The 26086-nt window shown below is 40.7% G+C and overlaps 1 protein-coding gene across 2 annotated transcripts in view; it reads right to left on the reverse strand.

Moving 5' to 3' along the window:
- The window catches only part of Cv-c (RhoGTPase activating protein), a 386165-nt gene that overhangs the window by 216406 nt on the left and 143673 nt on the right, over nt 1-26086 (reverse strand). The window contains exons 3-8 of one of the 2 annotated variants that reach the window (XM_078191879.1): nt 24080-25687; nt 23018-23192; nt 21781-22020; nt 20998-21237; nt 20026-20204; nt 8058-8100 (exon numbers count right to left, since the gene is read on the reverse strand). In XM_078191879.1, coding sequence (XP_078048005.1) covers nt 8058-8100; nt 20026-20204; nt 20998-21237; nt 21781-22020; nt 23018-23192; nt 24080-25687 — 2485 coding nt within the window. Of the gene's footprint in view, nt 1-8057; nt 8101-20025; nt 20220-20997; nt 21238-21780; nt 22021-23017; nt 23193-24079; nt 25688-26086 lie in introns of both variants that reach the window. The other variant, XM_078191878.1, reaches the window with a different exon arrangement.

Below are 26086 nucleotides of genomic sequence, written 5' to 3' on the forward strand. Positions count from 1 at the left end.
TCGCGATCGCTTCGATTAGCTGTCGCACGTTCTCAATCATTTCCCTGACACACGATTTTTGTTTCTTTCATTCGTTTACGTGGCTTCGATCAGTCAATTTTGATCACGACAGAATGAAATTTACTTTTGATTTCGACGAAATTATCGTCGCGGAGTCCAACTCGATATACAGCGCGACAGATTGACACGTATTGTACCAGCGGAAATAAATAAGGAAAGCGGACTTGACATCAGAAACGCGATTACTGGCTCGATTAGAACAATTGTCATAATCGAAAGTGTTCCGCGAACGTACGCCCCGATAAGAAAGCAGAGTTCGAACGGTGATTGAATGCACTCGCTGCGTACCCTTTGTCGGTGAACGATCGGTCGTTGAAACGACTGATACCTAACATGATCATCTCTGGATTAGGTTTACGGGTCCGTCGGAGGATCGCGCACAAGAGGAGCACGCGTACGAGACGGGTTCTCGGTGACGAGTTCTCGGTGGTCGACGAAGGACGGCGCGATTCGAGGGTCCAGCGGCGATCGGCGAGCGGCTCGCATGATGCGGCTAGAGTACTTGTTCGCCAGTTTCGCAGAGGTCCTTAGGTGTTCCGCAGAAGGTGTTCTCGATGGAAAACGCGCGGCGCGTCGCGTCGCGAGTCGAGTCGCGAGTCGCGTGGACGCCGCTTGGTGAACTGCGGCCAGCGCCGCGGTGCCCGTGATAGCGACGACTGGCACCGTGTTCCATTGGCCGACGCGACGAGACGAAAGCCACCGTCGCCGCCGCCGTCACCGCCGCAGCGCAAGCGTCTCTCGGACTTTTTTCCAACAGCGAACCGATCAAATCACCTGCTCGATACGCGCGGACGTTTTACGCGCCAACGATCCACGATTTCGATCGAAGTGGAACGATCTCTCGGTCTCGCACTCGCGATCCCGCTCGCACAGAGCGTGCCCCTGAGGACGCCGTGCCGGACACTGTCACCGAACGATCTGCACCAACGAATCGAATCAAATTCTAACACTGACTCTCCCCCTCGGGCTGTTCGTATTCCTAGTTTCCCGTTTCTGTGGCATGCGCGCGTTTCGCTATCCATTTCAAATTCAGTTTGCTATTTCGTTTGTTCGAGCTAGTAGTAGGGAAAAATCGCCTTCTTTACATAGCAAACTATGCATGATAAAAAGTAGTTGATAAAGAGTAGCATTATAACTAGAATAACAGATAATGTTAACCCTTTGAACTTGAAGCTATTTTAACCCTTTGCACTCGAGTGGTGACTCTAAGACGCCACTAAAATTATTCCATTTCATCCCAAGATAATTTTTGCAACAGTAAGGTTTAGATTTAAAAAGATTGTCAAGTAGTAAAACTGATGGTAGGAGTCACAAGAATAAATTTTGTATGCATTAAAAATTTATTTTGTTAAATGGAATGGAAATACAACGAACCAGAAAAATTATTTCACAGTTCAAATTGCTCCGAGTGCAAAGGGTTAACTTGAAGCTATTTTAACTAAACGAAGACATTTCTTTCGACGTACAATCTTTCAATTTTACATGGTTTATTTCATGTTAACCCCTTGCACTACGATTCCTTTCACGTTGCATTGATTAGCACTTATTTGTCCTTAATATTTTCCTTAATAAGACCAGACAATTCTTGTTTCTCTTACTTTCATTATGTACTTTCGTTTTCGGACTTTGATAACAGGAGAATAAATTTAATTTCGATTTAAAATAAATTAATAATATTCGCGTCTTTAGTAGATCTTTCATGAAATTTGTATCACGAGTCTGACTCGTTATTATAGTAAGAAGGGGTTAAGTTTGTCACATTAATCTTATTGTCTAATGGAGCATTTATATCTTTATATTTTAAATTTAACATAATTTGGTAGCGTAGAAATGTTTTTGAAACGTAATCTAGCTTATTTCCAATGGCGTTGCAGAGTTGCTAATCGAGTGCAAAAGGTTAATATTATTTGGTCTATTTGCTGTTATTGGTAACGTACAATTAGACAAGGTTTCGAGCATTAAATGGTCCGTAACTTTAAAGTTGTTTTTACGAATTCGGCCATGAAGCGTCGAAAGGACTCAACCTTGAGATACCGTACTGCTTGATTGTACAATACTGTTTTCGATAACGGTTAAACAGTAGTTCAAATGATATGCATTGCACAAGAAATGCGCGTTTCCTATTTCTACGACAATGATAGCAGTTTTAGTGGAAGTAATGCATTTCGCACAACTTGAAGCGTGCATTTAAAGAGAAACGAAGATAAGATTACGTGATTATCACCGTATTCACATTTAATTAACATAATTAAGTGATAAAAGAATTCTGAAGGTTAAGAACGGAAGAAATATAACGTTTAAAACCTCGTAAAATTAATGAAGTTATAGTTGTTTGAAGGACGGGACGACCTCATATCATTATCGATATATTAAACTTTAAATTTATATTTCCCGAAACTGTGTTTTCCAAAACGACATCCACGATATCTTAAAACCAATTGACACAACATTTTAAGTGCGCATTTAAAAATGATTATTTTTAGATAGTAGATAATCGAATTCCAATAATCGAAGCCTCGCAGCTTATTTAATTAACGACATTTTCCTCTTCTTTGCAAAAAATTCTCAAACAAAGTTAAAAAAACTGGACGACCCCCTTAATTGAACAGTCATCCAATGCACTGCTAAAAAATAATTGCACAAAGTTGAGTTTCTTTCACTTAATTAATCGCATCGATTCGACCAATCCTGTTTCACCTGTGTTCTCCCATTTGAAACAGAAAATGAGTGAATTTTCAGGATGCGTACACGCTATGTATGTATTGGTGATTAAAATATTAAAAGTGTACAGGAAGTACATCGTTTCGATTTAGGTTGCGCGTGTGGCCGCGGATGTGGTTGCGATACGGGTATGAAAAATAAGCAAAAGTAGTATGAACTGCCATTAGTCTTTTTAACTTAAATAGTTTCTCGGTGTCCGAATTTCTAAGTATTCGCAATTCCATGCGAAAACAAGCTCTACTCGGAATACAATAGCGGAACGCAAATAAAATATCTAAAACAATTTTATCAGCAAACGTATTTCTTGGATACCTATCGCAATCGCAGTTCCCATAATTCGTCGGTATTTTCTGTCGAAGGTAAATCATATCCGGTGTAAATGTAAAAACATCTGTCGCGGACTTTCTCAGCGAACTTTTTAAAATAAACAAGTCGGGGAAATGATTAATCTAGAACTTTCTGTGCCGCACAGTGACGTATTTTTGATGTATGCGCGTTTTAAGGAATATATGTACAAGGTAAATGTATAAATCACTCATTGATTAATAGTCTACGTATGCGGCAACTGAATTCATTAGCATGCGAATACACCTTGTACACGGTTTCGAGAGACGGCACCAACAGTGGTTCATCGAAGTAGACTTGACCCACTTTTCATTCGAATTTCTATATACAACAATCCTCGAGGCACCCGAATGTATTTCTTATTAATTTCGCATGGAATCGTAACACAAACGACCGACGAGGGTCTCCTGCACAAAATAAACGTGACGCAATTAGCGTAATCGTTTCTAACCCAATTTCCACAAATTTCGATCGATTTCGAAGGAGGTTTGGTCGCGAGGAGGCCTCCCTTCTCTTTCGCGGGAAAATGAAATATGTTTCCGAGGTCTTAGAACAAAGAAACGAAGACATGAAATATGGTGGACTTCCGAGGGGGAGGACTCGTGGCGTATTATGCGATATGGAAGATGACAAATGCACTATACCGATGTAATTTTCCAACGATAAATCTTCTTTCGTCCGAGGAAATGACTCGCCGCGTACGGACGTGATAAATACGCCAATGTTTTCTCGCAATTAGTAAGAAGAAAAGGAAAAGAAGAATGGTAATTGTCAGCGATCCGAGACCGTATCGGCTGCAGAAATTTCTCTTCGTTCAACCTCGCACAACTAATTCGGTTATTAAACGAAAATATGCAATCTCTTAACGTCTTATTTTACGGATGGTAAATGATTTCGTGCTCGTCGTTAATTATCGTTCCTTTAAATTTTCTGCGACGTCGTTTAGCCGACACAATGCCGAAGGTCTCTCGACTCGGACGACAATGTTCGATTATTTCTCGGGAGATTTATTAAATTTAACGTCCTCGCGCGTTCGTCGTCGCGTGTCGTACGGAAGTTGCCGCGAAGATATCCCGTAGTCGTTAATAATAACGGTGAATATTTCAATGATGGAGCACTGGTAATTATTTCGAAATAAAATTGTGATTTTGCTTCGCGCTAACTGTGTTTCTGCGTTCGGCGAATATTCTTGAAATACCCGCTTGAAGAGCCTGACGAGAGATTGGTTTACGGAAATTACGAAATACTCGTTGACTCGAGGCGCTCGAACTTCGCGCACTTCGAGCGTACTTCGCGGTATCGATTTTTAATTACTATGAACGAAGAGCTGCCAGAAACTTCGATAATTCTGTTTCTAGCGAGCAACCGTTATTTTTTTTACCATAAACTCCGTAGTTCAAGAAATTGCAAAGTGAAAGGACAAACTGTGATCCGCGCCCCGAATTCTTTGGAAATTCACGTTGCGAATTAGGAGGGTTAATTGCAATACTGTTATTGCGAATATTAACCTCTTAGGTACGACGCGCCACTATAGTGGCTTTCGCGAATGGCTCGTGCTTTACTCAATTGTTCTATTATTTATTAAAGCAAACAATTAAAGTGAAAGTGTGTATATACAATATATTAAGAAAAGAATATATGATATTAATACTATAAATAGATATACGGAAAAAATATATATTAAAAGAAAATCGTAATTTAGTTTCGAAAAACTTTATTTGCGCAAAATCCTGCCGTACCTAAAAGGTTAAGTGGAAGAAACTTCGATCTTAACGCAGTCTAAATGCAGTCTGATCACAAATTCAAATTCTTTGCATTAGAAAGTATAATGTACGATTAATAAAACTAAATATCAATGTTAAATAGTGCAAATAAAAAGACAGCAAGTGACTAATTTTGAGCGACGTTAGTGTCGATTTTACCAACGTTGTAAATGTCCAACGAAACTTTCTACTCATCGACTGCTTTAACGATAGCGTTCATGCACTTGGTTTTAGTATTAATCACCAGCCTCTATGAGTTATGTGAAGTTATGAATTATGCGAAAACTTGCTTTTCTGCGTTAAATCGCGAATGTTGGTAAACGTTTGAAGTATATGCGTCGTACAGTCGTAGATCCTCTCGACGTATAAAGTATTAAAAATCTTGTTTCCTCCACCGATATCACTTGCAAATTACACAAACTTTTTTATCTTTTAACGCTCTTATTTATTTTTCGTTCTTAAATCACTTACTAAATTCTTTGCCGTGCTCACAGAACACGTTCGCTGGATTTACTATCAACGCATTTTTTGCTACCGCGAAAGAGCGTTGTCCACTTTTAAGAGTAATTCCGTGGAAGAGTAATTTCCTCGCTAAACGTTCCCCTAACGACCCGACTATTTGACCACGAAGTTTCTCGATCGCTTCCTCTTCCTGACGTTTGACATTTATCTTGAATCGAGTGCAACAGACTGAAATCAAAGGCAAACCACTCAGGGATCGGAGATTAAAGCCAAGTGCAAAGAGAGGCGGAGAAAGAGATCTACAGGTGGGACATTTCTATTCCTCCTAATTTCCAGCAGGACCCGTTCCCGCCGACCCGGCAAGGACAACACTTCCGTCAGCTTTCTATTCGGGTATGCGAGCATCAAAGTAATCGCGCGGCGGTCCAAAAATACGTCGCGTGTTGCGAGGCGAAGCGATCCTCGCGAGGCCTATTCCGCATCGAGGGACCGGTGGTGATCGCGGCGCAGCGCCGGGTCGAAACACCGGCGGAATCGATCGCGAAAGTTTAATTAATTATCGACGCGTTCGCGAGCCGGTGCTAATTGCTTTCTCGAGGCGCGACTCCGAGCGTCGTCGTGATTAAAGCTTCCGGTACGAGGCGTGCTGACCCAGGGCTAATATTAAGAGTTAACCCACGCGAGTTTCGCGGATGCGCGAGGCTACTTTCATCCTCGCTGGGAGCGACAAATTGCCTCTTCGCCGATCCAATAAATCAGCCCGCGAGGAAAGAGAGGCCTCGCGGAAATAAAAATGGAGAGGCCGGCGCGACAAGTCCCGCGCCACCGCACCGCCGGCGATATTTCAGGGAACTCTCTTCGGAAACTGCTTCTAACGGCAGAATTCGCTTGATCTTTTACGAGCTCCATCGGAATTTCGTTTTCTAAGGACGTCGAGAGAACACTCGAGACATTCATAGAAAAACAGTGAAACCTTGTAGAATACAATGGTCGACGCATCGTTGAATCACGTTCGACGTTCAAAAATCGTCTCTCATTTTTCCCCATCTCATCTTCGATAAAAACGAAAATTAATTTCTCGACAACCTAATACGTGACAGTGTCTTCTTTTTTGAACTCTGTTAATGTCTCCTGAAAATCTCGAGAAAGAATTCATGGTTGACGGGCGCCGACGTGCATGTGCAGCTTGAAACTTTAAAGAAGATTCTCTCGAAGCCAATGTTTCCGGAGCTGATGGATCAAAAAGTAATTACTGGAATGATCAGCTTAGAAGTTTAACTGCGCCTTAAGGCAGAGTTCTATTATCGTTTGACCTACAATCACAACGGCAGATTGTACACATTTCTTTAAACATTAAAAGCACAAAATTTAAAAATAGGACGAAATTAATATTTACCTCTTCAGGGATGAATTTTTATAGCAGGGAACAATCTGTTTAATTGTTTCTTTTTGATTTATCATCCATATCGTTTCATTGAGGTTTTTTCGGTATTTTTGTAGTGAATATATTTTCAACTGATTCTCATTTTTTTAACGCTTAGAATAATCTAAATATTTTTAAGTAAAATATTTTTTTAATCTTAATAATTTTAAGAAAACTAAACGTACACATAGGTATAAGTATTTCTGAAAGGGTTAATAATGACAAGCTGATATTCGGAATTCAAATTTGATTGAAAAACATTTTACTTCTGATAACAGACGTATGAATAATATATGACATATCGATACAGCAGGGGTTCAAATTACGGTTGCTATAACTTCCGCAAAATTTTCCATCAAGCTAGGAAACTTGAAAACGTTTGCCAAACAAGAAAGATTATTAAAGTCCTCGGTTCGTCTAAAGACTTTGCTTTCAGTCTGAAACGATGGTGTAATATTAAGCGCAAGATTAGTATGATCTATTTAGACGCGCTTTGCATAAATGATTTAAGGCGATCAGTTAACTATCTACCTTCTTGCTATCCGAATAAGTAACGTCCGCGACATAAAATTTGTTTCCACTCTAAACGACAGATAAATTCTCGGATATGGTTTATGATCGCAATAAAAGCATCAACGTTTCATAAATTACACCATTTCGAATGCGCCGATTAACAGTTTCGATAGAAACGTTAATATAAAAATAATAAAAATGAAGGTGCGAAATTAAACGTTGCACTTGCGACGAACTACATCGAAAGTCTTTTTTTTCGTTTTCAGCATTAAATAAATTTGGTATATGAGCCGTTCATTTCGAAATCTTTAATTTAAGTTTATTTTGTTTAGGTTTATTCTACTAAATTTTCTTTGAAAATATTAAAAAAATATCGGTAAAACTATTCTAATGTTTTTCTGTTTCTAACGGTTATTTTGAGTTATTGCGTTCTATACTTTGCAAAAAAAATAAATAAAATATAGCGTAGAATTGTAAATATTAAAATAGCTAGCTCAATATTTTTGAGAAATGGATTTAGGTCACTTTTAAAATAAACGCCTCATACCTATACAGGTATGCATTTTCATAGTACATAGTTCCACATTGGAAAACAAACGCAGGATACAGCCATCTTCAGCACAGGTACCTTTCACCCACAATCAGGTGTGAAAGATCACAAAGAAGGGACAATGGGAGCGGTCGCTAAATGTTCCATCTTTCGGAAATAGTGCTGCGGAACCGCACACTGTATAACTGATATTAACTTTACTAGAAAGTTGAAAACTCACCTGGCAGTTGTCGTTCCGATTGCGAGCGTGGCTGCTGCAGGCTCTGAAATCGAACAGAGGGATATCATTAATTTCCGTTCCGAACAGAGTAGACGTATTAATTACTTCATTGTCTTGCAGATACGGGTACGCAAGGCAGTCGTTACGTAAACGCATTACATCACTCAAGAATCATGATTTTTCCCTGAATTCCATCGGATCTATATTTCCGATTACTTTTTAACGTTACGTAAATAAATGTTGAATAACTCAATTTAAAAAGCTGTCAGCCGTTCGATAAAAAATACAGAACACTTATAAATGAAAGTTGCGGTGCAATTGCAATGTGTATGTGAAATGACATGTGCATAATTGCATTTGTGTAAATTGTGGTACAGAAAATTCTCTTTAATTATTCCCTAGCTTTTAAACAAAAATGAACAATTTGGTAAGAGGAGACACGATTATTCGAGACAATTTAACAAATATGAGAACAAACTGTAATGCTTGGAGGAATAATTGGAGAGAAATTTATTTTATGAATGTTGCACGGAATCTAGTTTCATTTATAAATAGATTATCGCTAAATATATCGTTTCGGAGACGTTTCGTCTCACTGTTCCCATTTATTTTTTCCTTCTCCACATCCTACAAGCTCGTATCAACTATAAATTCATCAAAGTTCACCATTATCCTGTCTCGTTATCATCGATATTCGAACGCGATAGTTCTGACGTGCGTTGTGGCACTGATGCTTTTATCTAACCATAAACTGCAACGAAAGATTTACGGATTCGTTCGCAATGCATGCCCGATGGCGTCACGAACATTTCATCATTTCCTACGAAAGATATACTATATAACATAAATTATTCCTTGGAAAGAAATAATCTCCGCTAAACGTAATAAACCATTAACACATTTTCCGCTACGCCTATTACTAATTCCGTATATTTATTTAGATCGCACACGTAGTAATACAAACTAAATTGAAAGAGAGCAAAAGAAAGAAAGAAAAAAATACATTTTGCGAATTTTTTAACTTTACGTCGTGTGAGGTTTTTAAATAAATCATTCGTTCGAAAATTACTTGAAAAATCAGTACACGTAAATTTTAAGCTTATTCTTTGCGCACGATAAATCGTCGAATCGTAACAGAGAAAAAAAACCGATAAAAATCTTCCATTTATCATATTTATATATTCTCTTTGCAACAAGTATTAACGACACGGATTCGGTCGAAAAACAAACTCAATTACCTGAATAAACATTCCGTTAAAGCTCAAACATAATGCGAGCGTACGCAATCAATTTATTTCAGAGAAAAAAAATGCTTGAAAAATCCTCTGTCGCTGCCATCGAGATTACGAACATTTAATAACTGTAATGAAATATTTTCCGTCGATCGCAGGGAAGTGGTTGTACCGCGGTAATGCAGGCTGATATCATTTTCGGAAATGATGCCCTCCCGAAAATGATAAATCCCATTAATCCGTGTTTGGGGGTGGATTAACGTGGTCGCCGGGGTTCCGGCAGAAGTTTCGGCCGCGATAAAACAGCGCTGGCCGGCGCATAGTTGCTAATTGAATTCGCCTGGGCGACCAATATCGAGCAGATTTCCAGTATAAAGTTACCGGGGAGGCCGATGAGTAACGGTCGCAAGCCTGAAATTACATTCCGAATCGTTTTGCCACGTTAATTGACCGATGCGCGAGAGCGACCGCGCGATTCGACGCGACTCGCCGCGACGCGACGCGACGCAACGCGACGGCGACGTCCGAATTGCCGTGGGCGGACGTCATTATCATATTTAACGCGACTACGTATTGGGTTAAAGCGGCGGGGTTTCGCAGAGGCGTGCTTTAGAAAAACCACGGGGTTATCCTTCGCCGATGGGAAACGCGTGGAGCGGAGACTGGAGAGGGCGAACCATGACCCACATGCGATATCGAGCCAGGCCAGCGTCGAAACAAACGAACGACCGTGACCTTATCTGCGCCATACTGCCACAAAACGCTCATCGATTAATGTTAGCACAAATAATTTTATAAAAAGAGCGCCGCGTGGGCTTCCTACGCTTTCCTGAATGGTAAACAGGAAAATGGCCGCGACCATCCCAACGTGTACTTAACACCGAATATATCACCATCAAGATCGCCAGTTTCTTATTTTACAACATTGCAAGCCGTGGCCACAATCTTCCACGGATAACGCTTGAATAAACTATACAATTATTCGAGCTAGTCTTCTTACTTTTATGGGACAACGTTTCACCAATTAAAGTTTTTTCGGAGCATATGCTCGGAGAAGAGCGCGTCGCCAACTCGATTAAAAAGTCAGCGAACGAATTGTATCTCGAGAACCGTGGATCCTTAGCGGAAGGAAGGTTCTCAGCAAAGAATAAAGAAGCAGACGGGCCGACGGCAAGAGGAAAAAAAGCTGACGGAATGAGTTGTCCTTCACGGTAAAATACGGAATGATAAAACATCGACGGCAGCCGGCTGTAAAAGTCGGCTGTTGCCGTTCGAATTGGCAGCGTATTTACAAAAAAAAAAACCGCAGGTCGCATTGCGCGTGTTCCCGCGAACAATGCCCGGCAGTCGTGGCCGTGTCTTTTACGAGGTGCATAACGTCGAAAGAATGCTCCGCCGAAAGTGGCCGCGAAAAGAAATGCATTTGTTCTTAGGAGCGGTCCCGTTCACCTGCGGCTTTCCTCGCGCGAAACGCGTTCCGCCCGTTGGCCTCTCCTCGATCGCCAACGTATCCATCCTCGGCGCCGTTCGAACCGTTGTTCCCGGATTTTACCGATCGTAAATCGTTCGTCGTTCATCGGTTTCCATCGGCAAATATTTTTCTTGTTCGATCCCGCAGCTGGCCGCGCGATCGTGCGAAAGCAAATTAAAACCGCAGAAAGAACGCATCCTTGGTCTAATTGCGTGCGCTCGGGTGCACTCAGAATGCAAACGCTTGCACGCATTTGGATGCACAAGGAATCGTACAGAGTCGCGCGGCAAGGCGGTCAGAAGGATGATTTTCCGGATAACTTGATCACCTGTTCTAATTAAAGAACAGCGTAACCGTGATTCTATGCTAATGGTTCAACCGTAATGCAACGATTCTCTAGATTATTTCGGCTTTTCTGGAATCATTTTATACGAAGTTATTACTTTCACATTATTCGTTTAGTAAATTTGATAAAGCTTCAATTGTGATGCTTTATTACAGACTCCCAACGTTGCAAACATTATCGGAAGCGTACACGGAACGCATTTCCGTAATTTCAATTGAACCGGAGATATTTAAATGTAAATTGACGTCCAGTGTCATGTAAATGCAATATTTACTGCTATAATCGTTATTAATAATATAAAATACGAATGCAGCAGTGACATTTAAAATAATCATATTACACAACTATGTTATTCTCGTAATCCATATTGCACAACGCCAATCGATCATCTGCGAAAACTGCGAAGTGAAATATTATGCGAAAATTGATCGCACAACAGTTGTTAAAAAAATCTGTCTTAATTCGAACCCCTCGGTTTTAATAAAAGGAACAACCTCTCTACCTTTTACACGAAAATACCTTTTTACGCAACTGTTAATACCCGGGCACGAAATATTGGGTATCCAATTAAAAGAATATAAAACGGTCGACGCGTCTCGATAAAAAACAGGAGAACAATAAGAAGGATTCATTGCATCACGCGCCGACCTTTACAGCGCGCGACTCTTGTTTAAAATATTTTTCCATCTCGATAATTTCCGCGTAATTTTAAGTTGCCGCGTTAGAAGACTCGTGGGTATATTTTAAGATCATTAAAATCGATCATGTGAGCCCTTCCGTAAATAACTATTTAACGAATATTGTTTCATCGAGAAGCGAAATTTCGAAAAAGTTCCAAAATTCGAAAGCGATTAAATTTTCCACGGATAATATTGTTCCAGGTCTAATTAAAGGTATAACTAGCGGCGCGCGACTGGTAATATTTCTGGGACGAGTCTCGCCTGAAATTCCAGATGTTTAATAAAGAGGAGAAGAACCGTTCATTAGCGACGGAGTCCGTAGTCACCGATGATTCTCGAAGGTGGATCGGGGTGCAATGATTTTTTCGCTCCTCGTCGGAAACTCTGTTCCACCTAAGGCCCTTTGGAGCCACACAACCCACACACGATGGCTATTAGAGGTATGAGGGATGCCAACCGATTAATACGCCGACATGGCTCGCTGCCCCATTAGCTTTGATCACTCCCAAACACCATCGCAACCTGCCGATCTCCGGTACACGTACATGTGTATCGCGAAAACATATGTTCGCCGGAGCGTCGATGCCCACGAGTGCACGAGCTGCCATCTCGTGTGCCAACGTTTCATTGAGAACTCGTGCGCACACCGAATTCACGTTTATTCGAAATTAAACAACCACGGCGATCATTAAAACAGCAACATCATCGGATACCAACGCGAGACAGAACTAATCGCTAGAATTTAACCGACTTCAAATCAAGTTGTCTCCTTAATAATTTCAGTAATTTGAAAAAGATAATTTTCTATTAACTAGAATTCTACTCATTTTGTTATAAATAGAAGATCACGAATTCATCGGTGATCCAGTGATTTTTCAACTCACTAATTAGACCGATCTAGCATATATAATTTTACTTTTAGTCTTTTCCTCTCTTTGTAATTGGCGTATTTATTAATACAATAAATAAATCCGCAATCTGGAAATATTTAAATTGCTGATTTTGATGTAATGATGTTTTTCGTGTGCAAAGCTTCGTATTTAACTGACTTCAAATGAAATTGTCTTCTTAATCATTTCAGTAACTTGAAAAACGATCATTTTCTATTAATTAGAGTTCTACTCAATTTGTTGTAAATAAAAGATCACGAATTCATCGTTGATCCAGTACGTCACTAATTAGACTGATCTAGCATCTATAATTTTAATTCTAATCTTTTCCTTTCTTTGTAACATTGTAATACATTTTTCCATTTACGTGAACTCCAAAGACCTGGGCCCATTTATTAATAAACTAAATAATGATGTTTCTCGTGTTCAAAGCTTCGTTATCATAGTTACTTTTCGAGCATTCATTTTAATTCTTATATTATACGTTAGTAAAATCGTCCAGTAAAATGGACTGCTTAATTAAATAATTTATTAACCTTCCGCAGTTAAACTTTACGCTTTAAAGGACGAAGCAGGCTCGTCGATACTGTGTTCTATATGAATCATGCTGCACAATGTTTGCGTTCGTAATTCTTGGTTTAGGAAAGCCTTGCTGCAAAGTTGACCTATAAATATGGAAAAGATAAGGCTCGATATAAAATTATTGTTGAAGCGCATGGCAGAGCAATTAATAACACGTCTATACAACAACTATTCGAGGTGCGCGTGATTTATGCACTCAGGGCTCTAACCATGGAACGGGTAGATCGATAAATTTGTCGATCTTTTCGCACGCGTTCACAACATTGCCTCTATTGCAAACTTTATATACTATCCGACGCCTAGGGGTAAAAAAAATTCGGAGGCAACGGAGTGCAACACCTGTAGGTCTTGTAGTAATTTATATTCCCAGCTGGAGAAAAATTTGCCGTGTAGCGTGCGAAGGGTTTGCACAATGCGGTATATAACAAAAGTCAGGCAATTTCTTAAAAAATCGAAATCATGCGAACAGAAAATTCGCGAAGATATTTTGACGGGGGAGAGAAATATATGGAGATTAGATTTTTCGATGCTCGATACGTTATCGGGGATGACGTTATTATAATTTCAAGAAGGAAACTCTGCTTTTCCGCTGCACTTTTTCGCATTAGACGCACACTGCCGCTGGCTAAAACACGAAAATATTTAGTGGCGCGCTGACGTAACGCTGGAGCTCATAGAAAATTGATTGTGGACGGAGAGAGCTAAAAGCTTCCCGTCTGTTTTTTCAAGTGCACCGGCAGAAATTAATTTTAGCCTCCACTGGAAATAATTATTCAGCGAACGCAGAATGCCCGTGAATATTTCGCGATATCGTAATTAAATATTCTCCTCTTTAGCTATATTTTTAATTCGATCAGGAATTCGGTCTGCTATTCAGTTGAATAAATCCGACACCGGTGTACACGAAACATATTTCCCTTTATTGGCCAACATTACGAAAATTAATAACAGCGGCGTAACTTCGAATGCGCTTTTTTACGTAACCGTGAGCAATTCTAGAAAAGAAACGGTTAAAAGAAAACTGCACGTTCCGCAAATTTTAAATTGAGAATCGTGCTGATTAAATTTTAACTGATTAACTGATTTAACCGATTAAACTAAGAGAACATTCTGCGTTCGCAAAGGTCACAGATCGGCGGTCTATTAAATTTGCAGATCGTGCGTTCGCGGTGTCTCATTTTTACGGGTCAGCGGAGCCAGCTCGATCGAAATTTCCGTGAGGGCATTTTAAACGAGCATTTACCACCACGATTTGTTCGTGTTGATCAAACGTCAGAATTACTTGGACGGAATGCGCGATGGGAAGTTGCACGAGTTTCGTGTTTCGTGTTTCACCAGTGGATAGTTCAGGCAGTATTTTATTCAGCGCTAGGAGCAGCAAAAATTCTCGAGGTAAATAGAGTATTGGCTGTGTGGTTGTGCATCGACGCGAAGAGTCGTTTTTAGCATCAAAGCGTCCACGGTGGCCTTGAACAATTTACGTAGACCGGTTGTCCACCATGGTTTGTGGCTGGGTATGAGTTATAATATCTGGCCGGACTAAAATTCACACCGAAGTCGCATATACTGGTCGATCTGTTGCGTAGTCACGGAACTCGGTGTCTTTTATCATGGAACGACTCTTTCCGTCATCATGATTTCGTGCTAGAATATAAGCACCCTAACACTGTACTTATTCGATGGTAACTGTAACAGTTCATCGAAGTGTATATAGATAAATTATATATAAGAATATAAATTTTTGCCAAAATTCTATTGAATAATATTTTAATCTTGAATACTTTAATTACAAGATTTGTAATTATAATATAATTAAAGTCTTGAGACTGAAGATTATTATTTTATAGTCTTTACAGATTAGTTAGTCTTTAGAGATCATTATTTTATAGTATTTAGAGATTATTATTTTATAGTATCTAGAGATTATTATTTTTTAGTATTTAAAGATTATTATTTTATAGTATTTAACCCCTTGCACTACAATTCCTTTCACGCTGCGTTGATTAGCACTTATTTGTCCTTAATATTTTTAATAACACGACCAGACAATTTCTGTTTCTTATATTGTCTTTAGTGTACTTTTGTTTCTAGACTTTGATAACAGAAGAATTTATTTTTATTTCGATGTACAAGAAATTAATAATACTCGTGTTTAATAGATCTTGCATGAAATCTGTATCTGATTCCTTATTATAGTGCAAGGGGTTAAGGATTATTATTTTAAAAGAAATACTTCGTAAAAGAAAAGAGTACTGCAACTGCAGACATTTTGCATATTCGAGAAGTGATATGCTACTCGGTTCCCGTTGTTAACAACCTATCTCCAGGAAGATGTAGGTAAATTTGTACAAACAGTTCAAGCACGGGGATAAGCAATACCGGTTTCTAGACGAAATTTATGCAGGACTACGCTTCGCTAGATCCCCGGTATATTTCCCGACTTTGTATCCAACTTATTACCTAACATACCTTTGAAATTGAAGTGGACAATAACGACGAAATAAGAACGGCGAGACCTGTCGAGTAAAATGGGCTTGGGAAAACTGGTACCGGCTATTAGCTGTGCAAATTGTTGATGAAAGGTTTAAAAATAGCGTGCGCACAGTTTGAGCGATTATCGAGTCTCCATTATACTATCGATTTTTCCCGTTTCCAAATAGAAGCTGCATTCATTAGTTACTACACCAGTGGAAGTTCCATGATTGAATCGCCGTCATAAAATACTGTCGATTAACTTTTTATGCGCGAACCACGAAGTCGCGAACGGTTTCGTCTCTGAAGTGTACACAATTTTTCGAAATATTGAATTTCTTACTGAAAGACTGCCGTCCAATGAGCAATAGAAGCAATTTAGCTCGTTAAATCTTTTTCGTACCGTTGTTTAATTATTTTTCAATCTGGACTTCGTTTCATCGTTTTAAGAAACTTTCGCGGTTTAAATTTCCTTAAATCGTCTGTATTGAATGGTACAACGTTGGATAGTTACTCTTAGAATAACTGTGCTATTAATTTAATACTACAGCAGTCGGACACTTGCACTGCCTTTTGACATTAATTTTATTTATCTCATATATTGCATCCTTACAGTCTTAATAATTCTAAAATAAAGAATCCGAACTCTGTCATCGCGACGGATTCGGTTTGGTGCCTAGTGCCAAGTGGAATTGGTTATAAACTTATATTATCACAGACTTCGTAAATAAAAATTGTTAATTTTTCAAGCATCATAATTATCGCCAGCCTTCTCTCTCCGAGTGTACACAGAATTAAATTGATTCACACTGTAATTCGAAATAAAAAAAAAATCTAGTGGCTGCGACATCGCACGGTAGGCGCAAATCAAAATTGCGTGCGCAGCATGCATCAAAATTTCGAAAAAGAAATATTCGAGCCACGTCCGCGTTCGATATTATCTGCACCGAGGCGATTCGCTCGGGAGATACATCGAAGATATCTCGAGAGTAGGTGGAGATACCCGCCGTGAGGAGAATTAAGCTCATCAAGCTCACAAAATATCAATTGTACAATCATTGTCCGGCGATACGTGTGCGTTCTATTAAAGAAAATCAGATCCGGTTAAGAGATATCGAGTACACGCCGCGAACCCCGTCGTGAGGGAGGGAATTTAAGATCCTCATACTGCTAACAAAGTCTCAATTTTATGACAAGCATCGGTGTGGTATCATCGAGAAGCCGCTCTTCAATCACTTTCGCGTCTAAAGTCTAGAACTAGATCGATTTCAACGAAAACGTGCTTCGAATCTCGACGAAATTTTTATTCTATTAAATCTTCGTTCACTGGAGTACAACATGAATGGTTTTTGTTTTTAGCAGACAATTTAATGAAAAACATTTATCGGGATAATAAGAGAGTTTGAACATTTTGTATAACTTAATAGTAATATAGAAATTAATAATTATTGACAGAACAGAATGATTTGTATACGTATGGAAAACAACATTGTATTCAATTCTTGTTCTTAATTAGAAGACTTTCTCAAAATTAATTTCCATTCAAATGGTTACGCTACGTGTACAGTATAATTCGCTAGCTCTCCCCCATCTTCAGTATGGTTCACAAATATGGAATCCTCGCCAACAATGTTATATCGATAAGTTAAAAACAATTCAGCATAAATTCTTAAGATTCGCTTCATTTAAAATTGGAACACCCATACCATATTATTCACACCACTATGAACCTATCCTTAATACCAGGAACATGAATACACTTAAACTTTGTCAGACATTCTTTTCATTTTTAAAATTATTAACCAAGTAATCGATAGTCCAACAATTCTAGAACTAATAAAACTAAAGGTTCCTGCTAAAGCAATACGATCAAAAGAATTATTTCATGTAATTTACTTTAAAACCAATTTGGGATCCCGGAATTGTATAACCAAAGGAATAAGAACAGCAAATAAACTTAATACAAAAATCGACTTCTTTAGCAATACATTAAGCCAATTTACAAATGCAGCAACTCTAATCATTAAAACACACACTCTGCAATTTTTTCATGACACACTCATATATTGTAATTTTTAATTTATATTATTTAAATGTATTCCGGAATATGTATTTGTACATCAGCTCTATGTAACACAAAAGGGCCTTACTAGCCCGTTAATAAAGAATAATAATAATAATAATAATTTGCTTTTCATTTATCTTTTCCATAGTTTCTATATCTTCTAGCCCAGATTCATCTTTAATTTGCAAATTTCTCTCTTCGCGATTACAGTATCGCAATTTTCCATTGTGCCTTGAAAACTAGCGAATATCGCGACGAAGTCCTTTGCGAAGCTCCAACAGAGAAACCGGCGAATTAGGCAGCCCGATTCTCGGTTCCAATCAGCCGGTGCCCGAAACATCGGCGTATTGATCACCGCTTGAAAGCGCGCCCCCAAAAAGGATATCTTTCGGCTCCAATTCACAGGGTTGGTACTTTTCAATTCGCAATCTCGTCGGCTGATATTACCGGGATTCCGCGGGAATTCTGAATAGGCAGATATCATTGAACGCGTCGGAACGATCATGTCTAATAGCAATAAACGGTTTCGCACGCGACTGAAAAACGAAGCAACTCCGTTTACCACAACTTGAGAAACGATCTAACGAACAATATATTTGGTATATAATACAATACATCTGCGTATCTTTCGAAACTGTACCGCGATACTGTAATGCTTTTAATCTTATTGTACGATGAGATGCGATAATTATTATGAAAATATAAGAGAAAGTGACAAATATGTGACAATAATACTACGACCATATTTTTCATACAACGTCACTTTTTGTACAACGCGATTTACAATAAACTTAGAAAATGTGAAAATGAGTAAAAACGACGAGTTAATTAAATTTATGATAACTATAATTTAACTTGTTCAAATAACATTAATTCTTTCGTTGAATTTACATGGAATAAACTGATAGCAATGTTAAGCATATTACTATAAAATGTCTACCCTTATTTTCCATAAATTGGTTGATTATGTTCTTTTGATGTAAATAAGGTGATCTCAAGTACTAAATAATTTTTTTTAATTGTGAGGTATACAAAATTCTCCTTCTTATTAGACTACGTGACAGAGTAAGTATAAGACCACATGAAAAGAAAGAATACATATAAATGCTCTTATTATACTACAAAATAAGTAAAAACTGTATAAGTATTTTATTCCTTCGCATTCATCATCTTCACTTTGAAATGAGTCTTGTGACTCGTACTATTAAGTTTCCCAAATCTAAACTTCGATAATATAAAAATGATCTTGGAACGTGACATAACAATTTTAACAGTTCCACAGAGCCGCCACTCGAGTTCACGAAATTTTGGAGATTATTACCGTGGCAACGAGGGCGTGAACAGGTAATTACCAGAAATCTAGTTACTGCTGGGCATCTAGTCGCCGCGCCGTTTACCGAAACTAGACGGATTACAGGGGTTATCGAGAACGGGATCCGATACGGGGTTACGTTTTTGATCTGCGGTGCCGTTTCGCGAGACCGCGAGACCGCGAGACGCTCGAGGCAGCATAGCAGGTGGAGATACCTGTCACGAAAGGGAAATTAAGGTTGATCGTGGCAACAAAGTGTCAATCCCGCGATGGCCTCCGCGCGCCGCGCGCCGCGCGCCGGCCCACACGGGCTCTCTACGCCGGGATACATCCGAGTAAAATACAAATACCTTGTTCGCGATGGTCAATGCCACGCAACGTACACGCTTCACGTGGGCAGAGACTAATGGTGGCCCATAAGCGCGGATCACCGAACGGAGCAACAGTCCCGTGGAACGTATCTGCGCTCGGTTATCTCGATGCCAAATGCCATACACGCTTTACTGCTACGTGATTAATGCACCCTATTGAAGCTAGGACGATACTCTCGGCTAAACCTCCGAACTTCGTGCTCTCCGTGCCCGTACGCAGGGCTTGTTATCGATATTTAAAGAAACATCGCCGGGACACGCGCTGCTTCGTAACCGGCTGGACAGTTGTCAGTCGATCCGGAACCGAGCGGTTATTTATCATGAGCGCGGACCCGCTGCGGATTTTACGCGATTACAGTGCTCGCCGATTGTAAAAGCCACGGTAATGGTTACGTAACGATGCGGATTGTTACCCTATTGTCGACTGGTTCACGAAATTATTTACACGACTCTGGAGATCGCGTTTTTACGATCCCAAGTTAAAAGGTAAAAGCTGTCCAATAGTAGAACAATGGAACTGCGATTGAGAAATAGCGAATCGACTTACCGGCACCTTCCCGTTGGGCTTCTCCGGGCCGTTGTTCTCCAATAATGGCGCACTGCTGCTCTTTCCGCCCATCTCCACGGCCATGGGTTCCGGTTTCAGCTGGAGACTGGCCGCGGATGGTGAAGACGGTGCGCGCGGCAGTGTTTCCAACAATTCGCCAGAACTCAATGAACTGCTCGCTGTTATGGACAGACCTACCCGAAAAGCAAACAGAGAAAATGGTACATTAGGTAGCATGGAAGATTGTAGCAGGAAGCGTTTTGTAAGTTAAACAATTGCGACCGCGGAGTTCTGAATTCCAAATGATTCGTTCTCAAGTTCTCACAATAGATGTCACTCACAGAACCAAATTTTTATATATTATATATAAGCTAATATCATCTTTATTCGATTATATCAATGCCATTGTCAGAAATATTATTAATTGCTAGGCTATGAATTTTAACATTTATAGTAAAAATGAGTGGAAGAAACACGGAACAATAGGAAGATTGAAGGAGTTTGTCAATGCACAATTTATCGCGTTTTGTTCATGGAAAAAGGTTTATCTGTTTACTGTTTTTTTTTTGCAATCGAAGCAGAGAATTGTTGTTTTGCAGAAAAACCCGCGTTCCATTAATTACAGAGCGAAAGCGTTGCACAACGGTCGGAAAAATGGCTATTAAGGGACGCCGCGTAAATCCGGCGTCTGGTTCGATTCCCCGGCACTCCCCGCGGAATTTTGAATATTTATACGGTTCATCTGTTTCCGTGGACGGCCACGTTAATTTGCCGACGAAATTTTTCCGGCGCGTCGCCGGTTAAATTGCTTGGCAAACGTACGGGACAAAAGTGGTGTTTGAGTTTGGAAAATATTGTCGGATGAAATGGCAAGGTTTTTCGTGCCGCGCGTAATTTGCATCGAGACGCGAGCAGCGTGTTTAGGGGGCCCATTAGCGGACCGATAGATCGGAGGACGTTAATGAAACTCACACAGCGGCAGATTGGTCGGCCTCAGGGGCTTCATCCTCGGGAGGGTGTCGTCGAGGCCGCTGCTGCTGTCCACCGCGTCCTGCGAATATTGGTCGTCGGTTTCTTTCGTCTGCGTGTGCACGCTCTCGCGTTTGATCCACACGTCCTGCGGATGCTTGTCGTTCCGCGAATTTAATTTCGACGGCCGCCGCCGGATCCTCTCCCACGTCTCCTTGCGATGACACTTGTTCGACGACGGGGCTGCGCACAATCGAACAAACCCCGTAAGGACTTTTCCACAACTCGCTTTCAAAATGGCTGACGTTTGTTGCCCCGTGAGAATCACAAGTTACGTACATTCTTCGTCATTTCGATTAAAATGTGTACTTGAATTCAGAAGTTCAGTCTATTACTGTTTACGATTTCGAATCGTTATTAGAATTAGGTAATAATTTCTCTAACTAATAATAATTATAATTAATATAGAGAACGACAAATGAACGTCTTAATACATACATACACTGGGCACATAAAGCTTTATAAAATTTATATTAAATTATTTCTTACGAATTTATGCTAAGTGTATATTTTACTAGCGTTAAATATGCTACAATCCTTCGAATAAAATTTGAATAACGTTGTATTTAGAATTAGACAAAACCTGCATTCGCATCAAGAATGTACAGATACTGTACGAAACGGTGAAACAATCGGAGGGATTTAAGAATCGTTTCTTTATAATTTCAGCTTGAAACGATTAACAGATGCGACGAGTTCCATTACAAGAGGGGATCATCGACTTACATTTAACTATCCGTCGATCTGTACTCCTCGGTGGACTGGCAGTGCCAATGCCACTCTCAAGCGGAGACGCTCTGTCGGTCGTATCCGGCGACAGACTTCCGGAGGAAATCTCGTCCATGCTCTGAAGTAGATCCTGCGACGAGGACGAGGATCTATTGTCGTCGTCGACGGTGTCTTGCGGGGAAGCTGGATCCAATGTGCTTTCATCTTGTAACGACTGAGAATCCATTTGCGATTCCGCTGGGAACATCAATTTAAAGATAAGAATGAGACAATTTGTATCCGTCGGGGGTTAGGGTCTCCTCCGCGATTCAACCTCTGTAAGGTGACGATCTGAATTCGCGTCAGCTACCAGCCGGAATTCATCCGCGTGCAACAATCGCGTAGAAATAAACGTAATTCGAGTAGCGATTTACTCGGAACAATTCTATAGATATTTTAGTAGCTGCGAGGAATTTAATTCAATTTTTTTCAACAGGCGAAAAGTTTTTATAGATCGAAGCGATTTAATTAACGAAACTGAAACTAGATATTTAAATTTCACAGCATTGGATTTATTCAAATATTTTATAATAATAATGAATTTTTTATACTGGTGAAAAAATAATGTCGCGTCTACAATAAAAGACCAAGTAAAAAGCTTGAGGAATCGAAGTTCTTCAACAATCAAAAATTTTTACAGAATCGAAGCGATTTAATCAACGAAACTGAAGCTAGATATTGAAAATTGATAGCAATGAGTTTGTTCGAATATTTTATAATAATGATGAATTTTTGATACTGGTGAAAAAATAGTGTCGCGATTGAGAACGTCTACAATAAAAAACCAAGTAAAAAGCTTGAGGAATCGAAGTTCTTCAACAATCAAAAATTTTTACAGAATCGAAGCGATTTAATCAACGAAACTGAAGCTAGATATTTAAAATTGATAGCAATGAGTTTGTTGGAATATTTTATAATAATAATGAATTTTTGAAACTGGTGAAAAAATAGTGTCGCGATTGAGAACGGCTACAATAAAAGACCAAGTAAAAAACTTGAGGAATCGAAGTTCTCGAGTCGTTATTAATAATCTTGAAAAGTGTCTTTTAAGAAAGTAGTCCTTTAGATCTTGGTTCGAACCGTATTAAATTCACTGTTCGCAGAGGTACGGAACGAGATGGAACTTGGAATAATGATGGTCGAGGAAAGATGGCGGAAGTTATAAGGACAGTCTGTGAACAGAGAGAAAACTTACCCCGAGGTGACTCGCAATCGCTGACCCACGTGAAGCTCGAACTTCTCGAAATAGCTGGCGAAGTTTGCGTGGCCATGTCGGAACAAGTGAGCGAATCCAGAGGTGGACTGTTCGTGCAACACGAGCCAGAGCCATTTCGAATCTTCGATAATAGAGACTGAAGAGAAATTGGTAGCTGAAAGTATATTGACTCATTACCCGGCGGAGAGATTCCACCTTCAGTATCTCGCCATTGGATTTCTACGAGTAAGTTACACAAAGACGCTTCTAGTTTCGCGGAACTGGCTTTTTCATTTGTGTCGCGTGCACACGGAACGCTATTACGTTTAGTTTATGCGAGTCGCGTTGGACGAAGTCGTTCGGTAAGAAAATATTTAAGGAAATTGGCAGATAAGTCGACTGCGGAGCTTATACATTTACGATAGAAGTAGATAAATATAAGATTGTAAATTCTTGAAAAAGATTCAAACAGACTACAAAGCCATTGATTTATTTATTTTTATTTTTACATAAAATTAAAATATATTACTGTGTTATATATATTTAAACTTAGAAGAAAGAATTAATACATATCATTTTCCCTTCTTAATTTTGGGTATTATGTATTACTCTTTGTTCAACGAAAATTAATTCCGATTACCATGACATCTACTTACAAACTTAATACGACCGTAAAGGGTTAAAATTATGAACATCTGATCGCTGCAATTCAGATATAATATTTTTTGTTCTCCATAAAGATCTGCAGTCTGGTTCAAGAAAACAAATAGTTATGAAAAATATATCTTTCCGCGATCTATCGAGTTCGTTTAGATAACGTTTCTTCTTGATTTTCTATAAAAATATGTATACGATTTCTGAAGTTCCATAAAATTTTGTACAATTTTCTATAAAGGTAACATTTCTCCTATACAAATTTCGCAAAACTGTACAAATCACAGTAATAACTGCAGAAGAGAATGCAAGAAGAAACAGTAGAAGCGAAAAGTAACCGCGCGAGCGAGCAGTCAATTGATCAAAGAGCCTCCGGAATCAGATAAAAAATCTGGAATCACGACTTACCGAGCCGGATCTCGAATTCTGCTCGTCCATTATCTTCTTGTGGACGGCGTTGGCCATGCGTTCGAACTTGGCGCTATCAGCGCTGTCAACCGACCCGACATTGTCATCTTCCGGGAGATCGCAGCTGACACCCACGTCGTTGCCCCTCGATCTCGAGAGCGAGAACTTCTTCAGATCGACCGGGCTGATCTGCCTGATATCCTTATCGGACTCGGACAGCCGTTTCGCCGATACGTCGGAGCGCAAAGTCAGCGGCGAGACGGCCCTCTTCTTAGCATGTCCGTCCCTGCCGGCGGTTCCGTTGGCCGGCTCGTTTTCGGCCAGAAGAAAGTCCTGGTCCGGCAGCGAGGAGACTCGGACGAGGACGACGTGCTCGCGGTTCTCGTGGAAGACGGGCGTGTGCTTCTTCCAGAAGAGTTTCGAGAACGGGGACTTCTTCTCCTCGGTCGGCGTGACCGGCGCCGACTTGGCGCCGTTGCTCTCGTAGGACCCGGCCCCGATCGGGATTTGATCGTGCTCAGAATCGTGGTCGTGGTCGTGGTCGTGGTCGGGATCCGCGTGATCCTCGCCGCGACGTATCCTGGCCAGCCTCGGCGTCCTCCTTCGCTTCTGGCTCATCAGATTCGACGGCAGACTGGTCTTCCTGTGGCCGTCCGGTCGCTGCCTCGGCGGCAGTTTCGCGTTCGACTCGCCAACGAGCGGTGGTCCACCGCCGAAAGGCGCATCGGCGGCGCCGTTGTTACTCCTCGGACTTATCTCTACGGGTTTCTTTGGTTCGTGGTAGCTGTTCGCCAGGTAATTCGGCGCCTCCCTCTCGTGTCCGCGGTCCAGCTGCGAGGGTAGGCTGGCGCTGTTCCGGTCGATTTGGTTCCCCATCGAGCTCATCGGGGAGAGATCGTTCGGCTCGTCGTAGTCCGAGTTCAGGGCGTCATCGTCCACGGACCCGTACCGGTCGCGCCTCCCGATCAGGCCCTGCAAGTTGCCCGGCAGACTGCCGCTCTTTCTACGGTCAGCCTCCGTCGTCGTCGTCGTCGTCGACGAAGACGTCGTTAACGGCGACAGCTCGACCCGATCCCGCGGCTCGTCGTAGTCCGAGTTCAGCAGGAAGCGGTACTCTGTCTCGTCCGCGAACAACTTTCCATTTCGTCGATCACGGCTCTCCTTGTTTTGCCGGCCGGATGATCGATCGGTGCTCGTCTCGCACGAGCTTCCCGCGGAACTCTCGCTGTCCGATATGCCGAACTCGTTCAGCAGCTCCTTGTACTGCACGATCCTCGAGTCTTCCTTGTTTCGACGCCGGTCGGGCTCCTGTCGCGATTTCTCTTTGCTCAGCTCGTTGATTTCGTTCGCGATGATTGTGTTCAGCTCCGCCAGGATGTTCTTCGACCAATCGCCGATGTCGTCCGTGAACGTGCAGCATCTGCCTACGGGGTTCTGTCGCCGGAAACCACCGCAGCCCGTCGACGGACGAGGCTTCGTCCCGTACAGGTCCTGGCCGATCTTCGCCGGCTGGACGCCGAGAACGGATGCCTGCGTGGGATACTTCGGCTCGTCCACGATCGTCAACGGCGTTGTCGGCGCTGACTCGATGATCTCGCCGATTTCCTCCTGTCGACAAAAATAAACGAGGAACACAGTTAGCAAACGTTTCCGGAGATAACAGGAGGTCTTACGTTTAGATATAAAATAGATCTTTTGTGTTTTATCCCGACTCACATTACTACTGACTGCGGATTTTCGTGCAAAATCGAAACAATGTGCATCAATTGTGCAAAACGAGGGTTACATAAAAATGTAGTTTTCCTTTTAGTTGATTAATTATTAATTAAAGTATTCATGTATTTATGAATTAAAAGTAGTGCGATGACATTCATCAATTCCTCTAATGTTTTCTCTACTCTATGTTATAGTCCATTATTTTTACCATATATGCATAAAATCTGTAGTCTACTGATTATATTACAGTAGAGTCACGCACATTATATACATGTTTCTGTGAATCATTTT

Source organism: Augochlora pura, chromosome 10, assembly GCF_028453695.1.
Source record: "Augochlora pura isolate Apur16 chromosome 10, APUR_v2.2.1, whole genome shotgun sequence".
NCBI classification, from domain to species: domain Eukaryota; kingdom Metazoa; phylum Arthropoda; class Insecta; order Hymenoptera; family Halictidae; genus Augochlora; species Augochlora pura.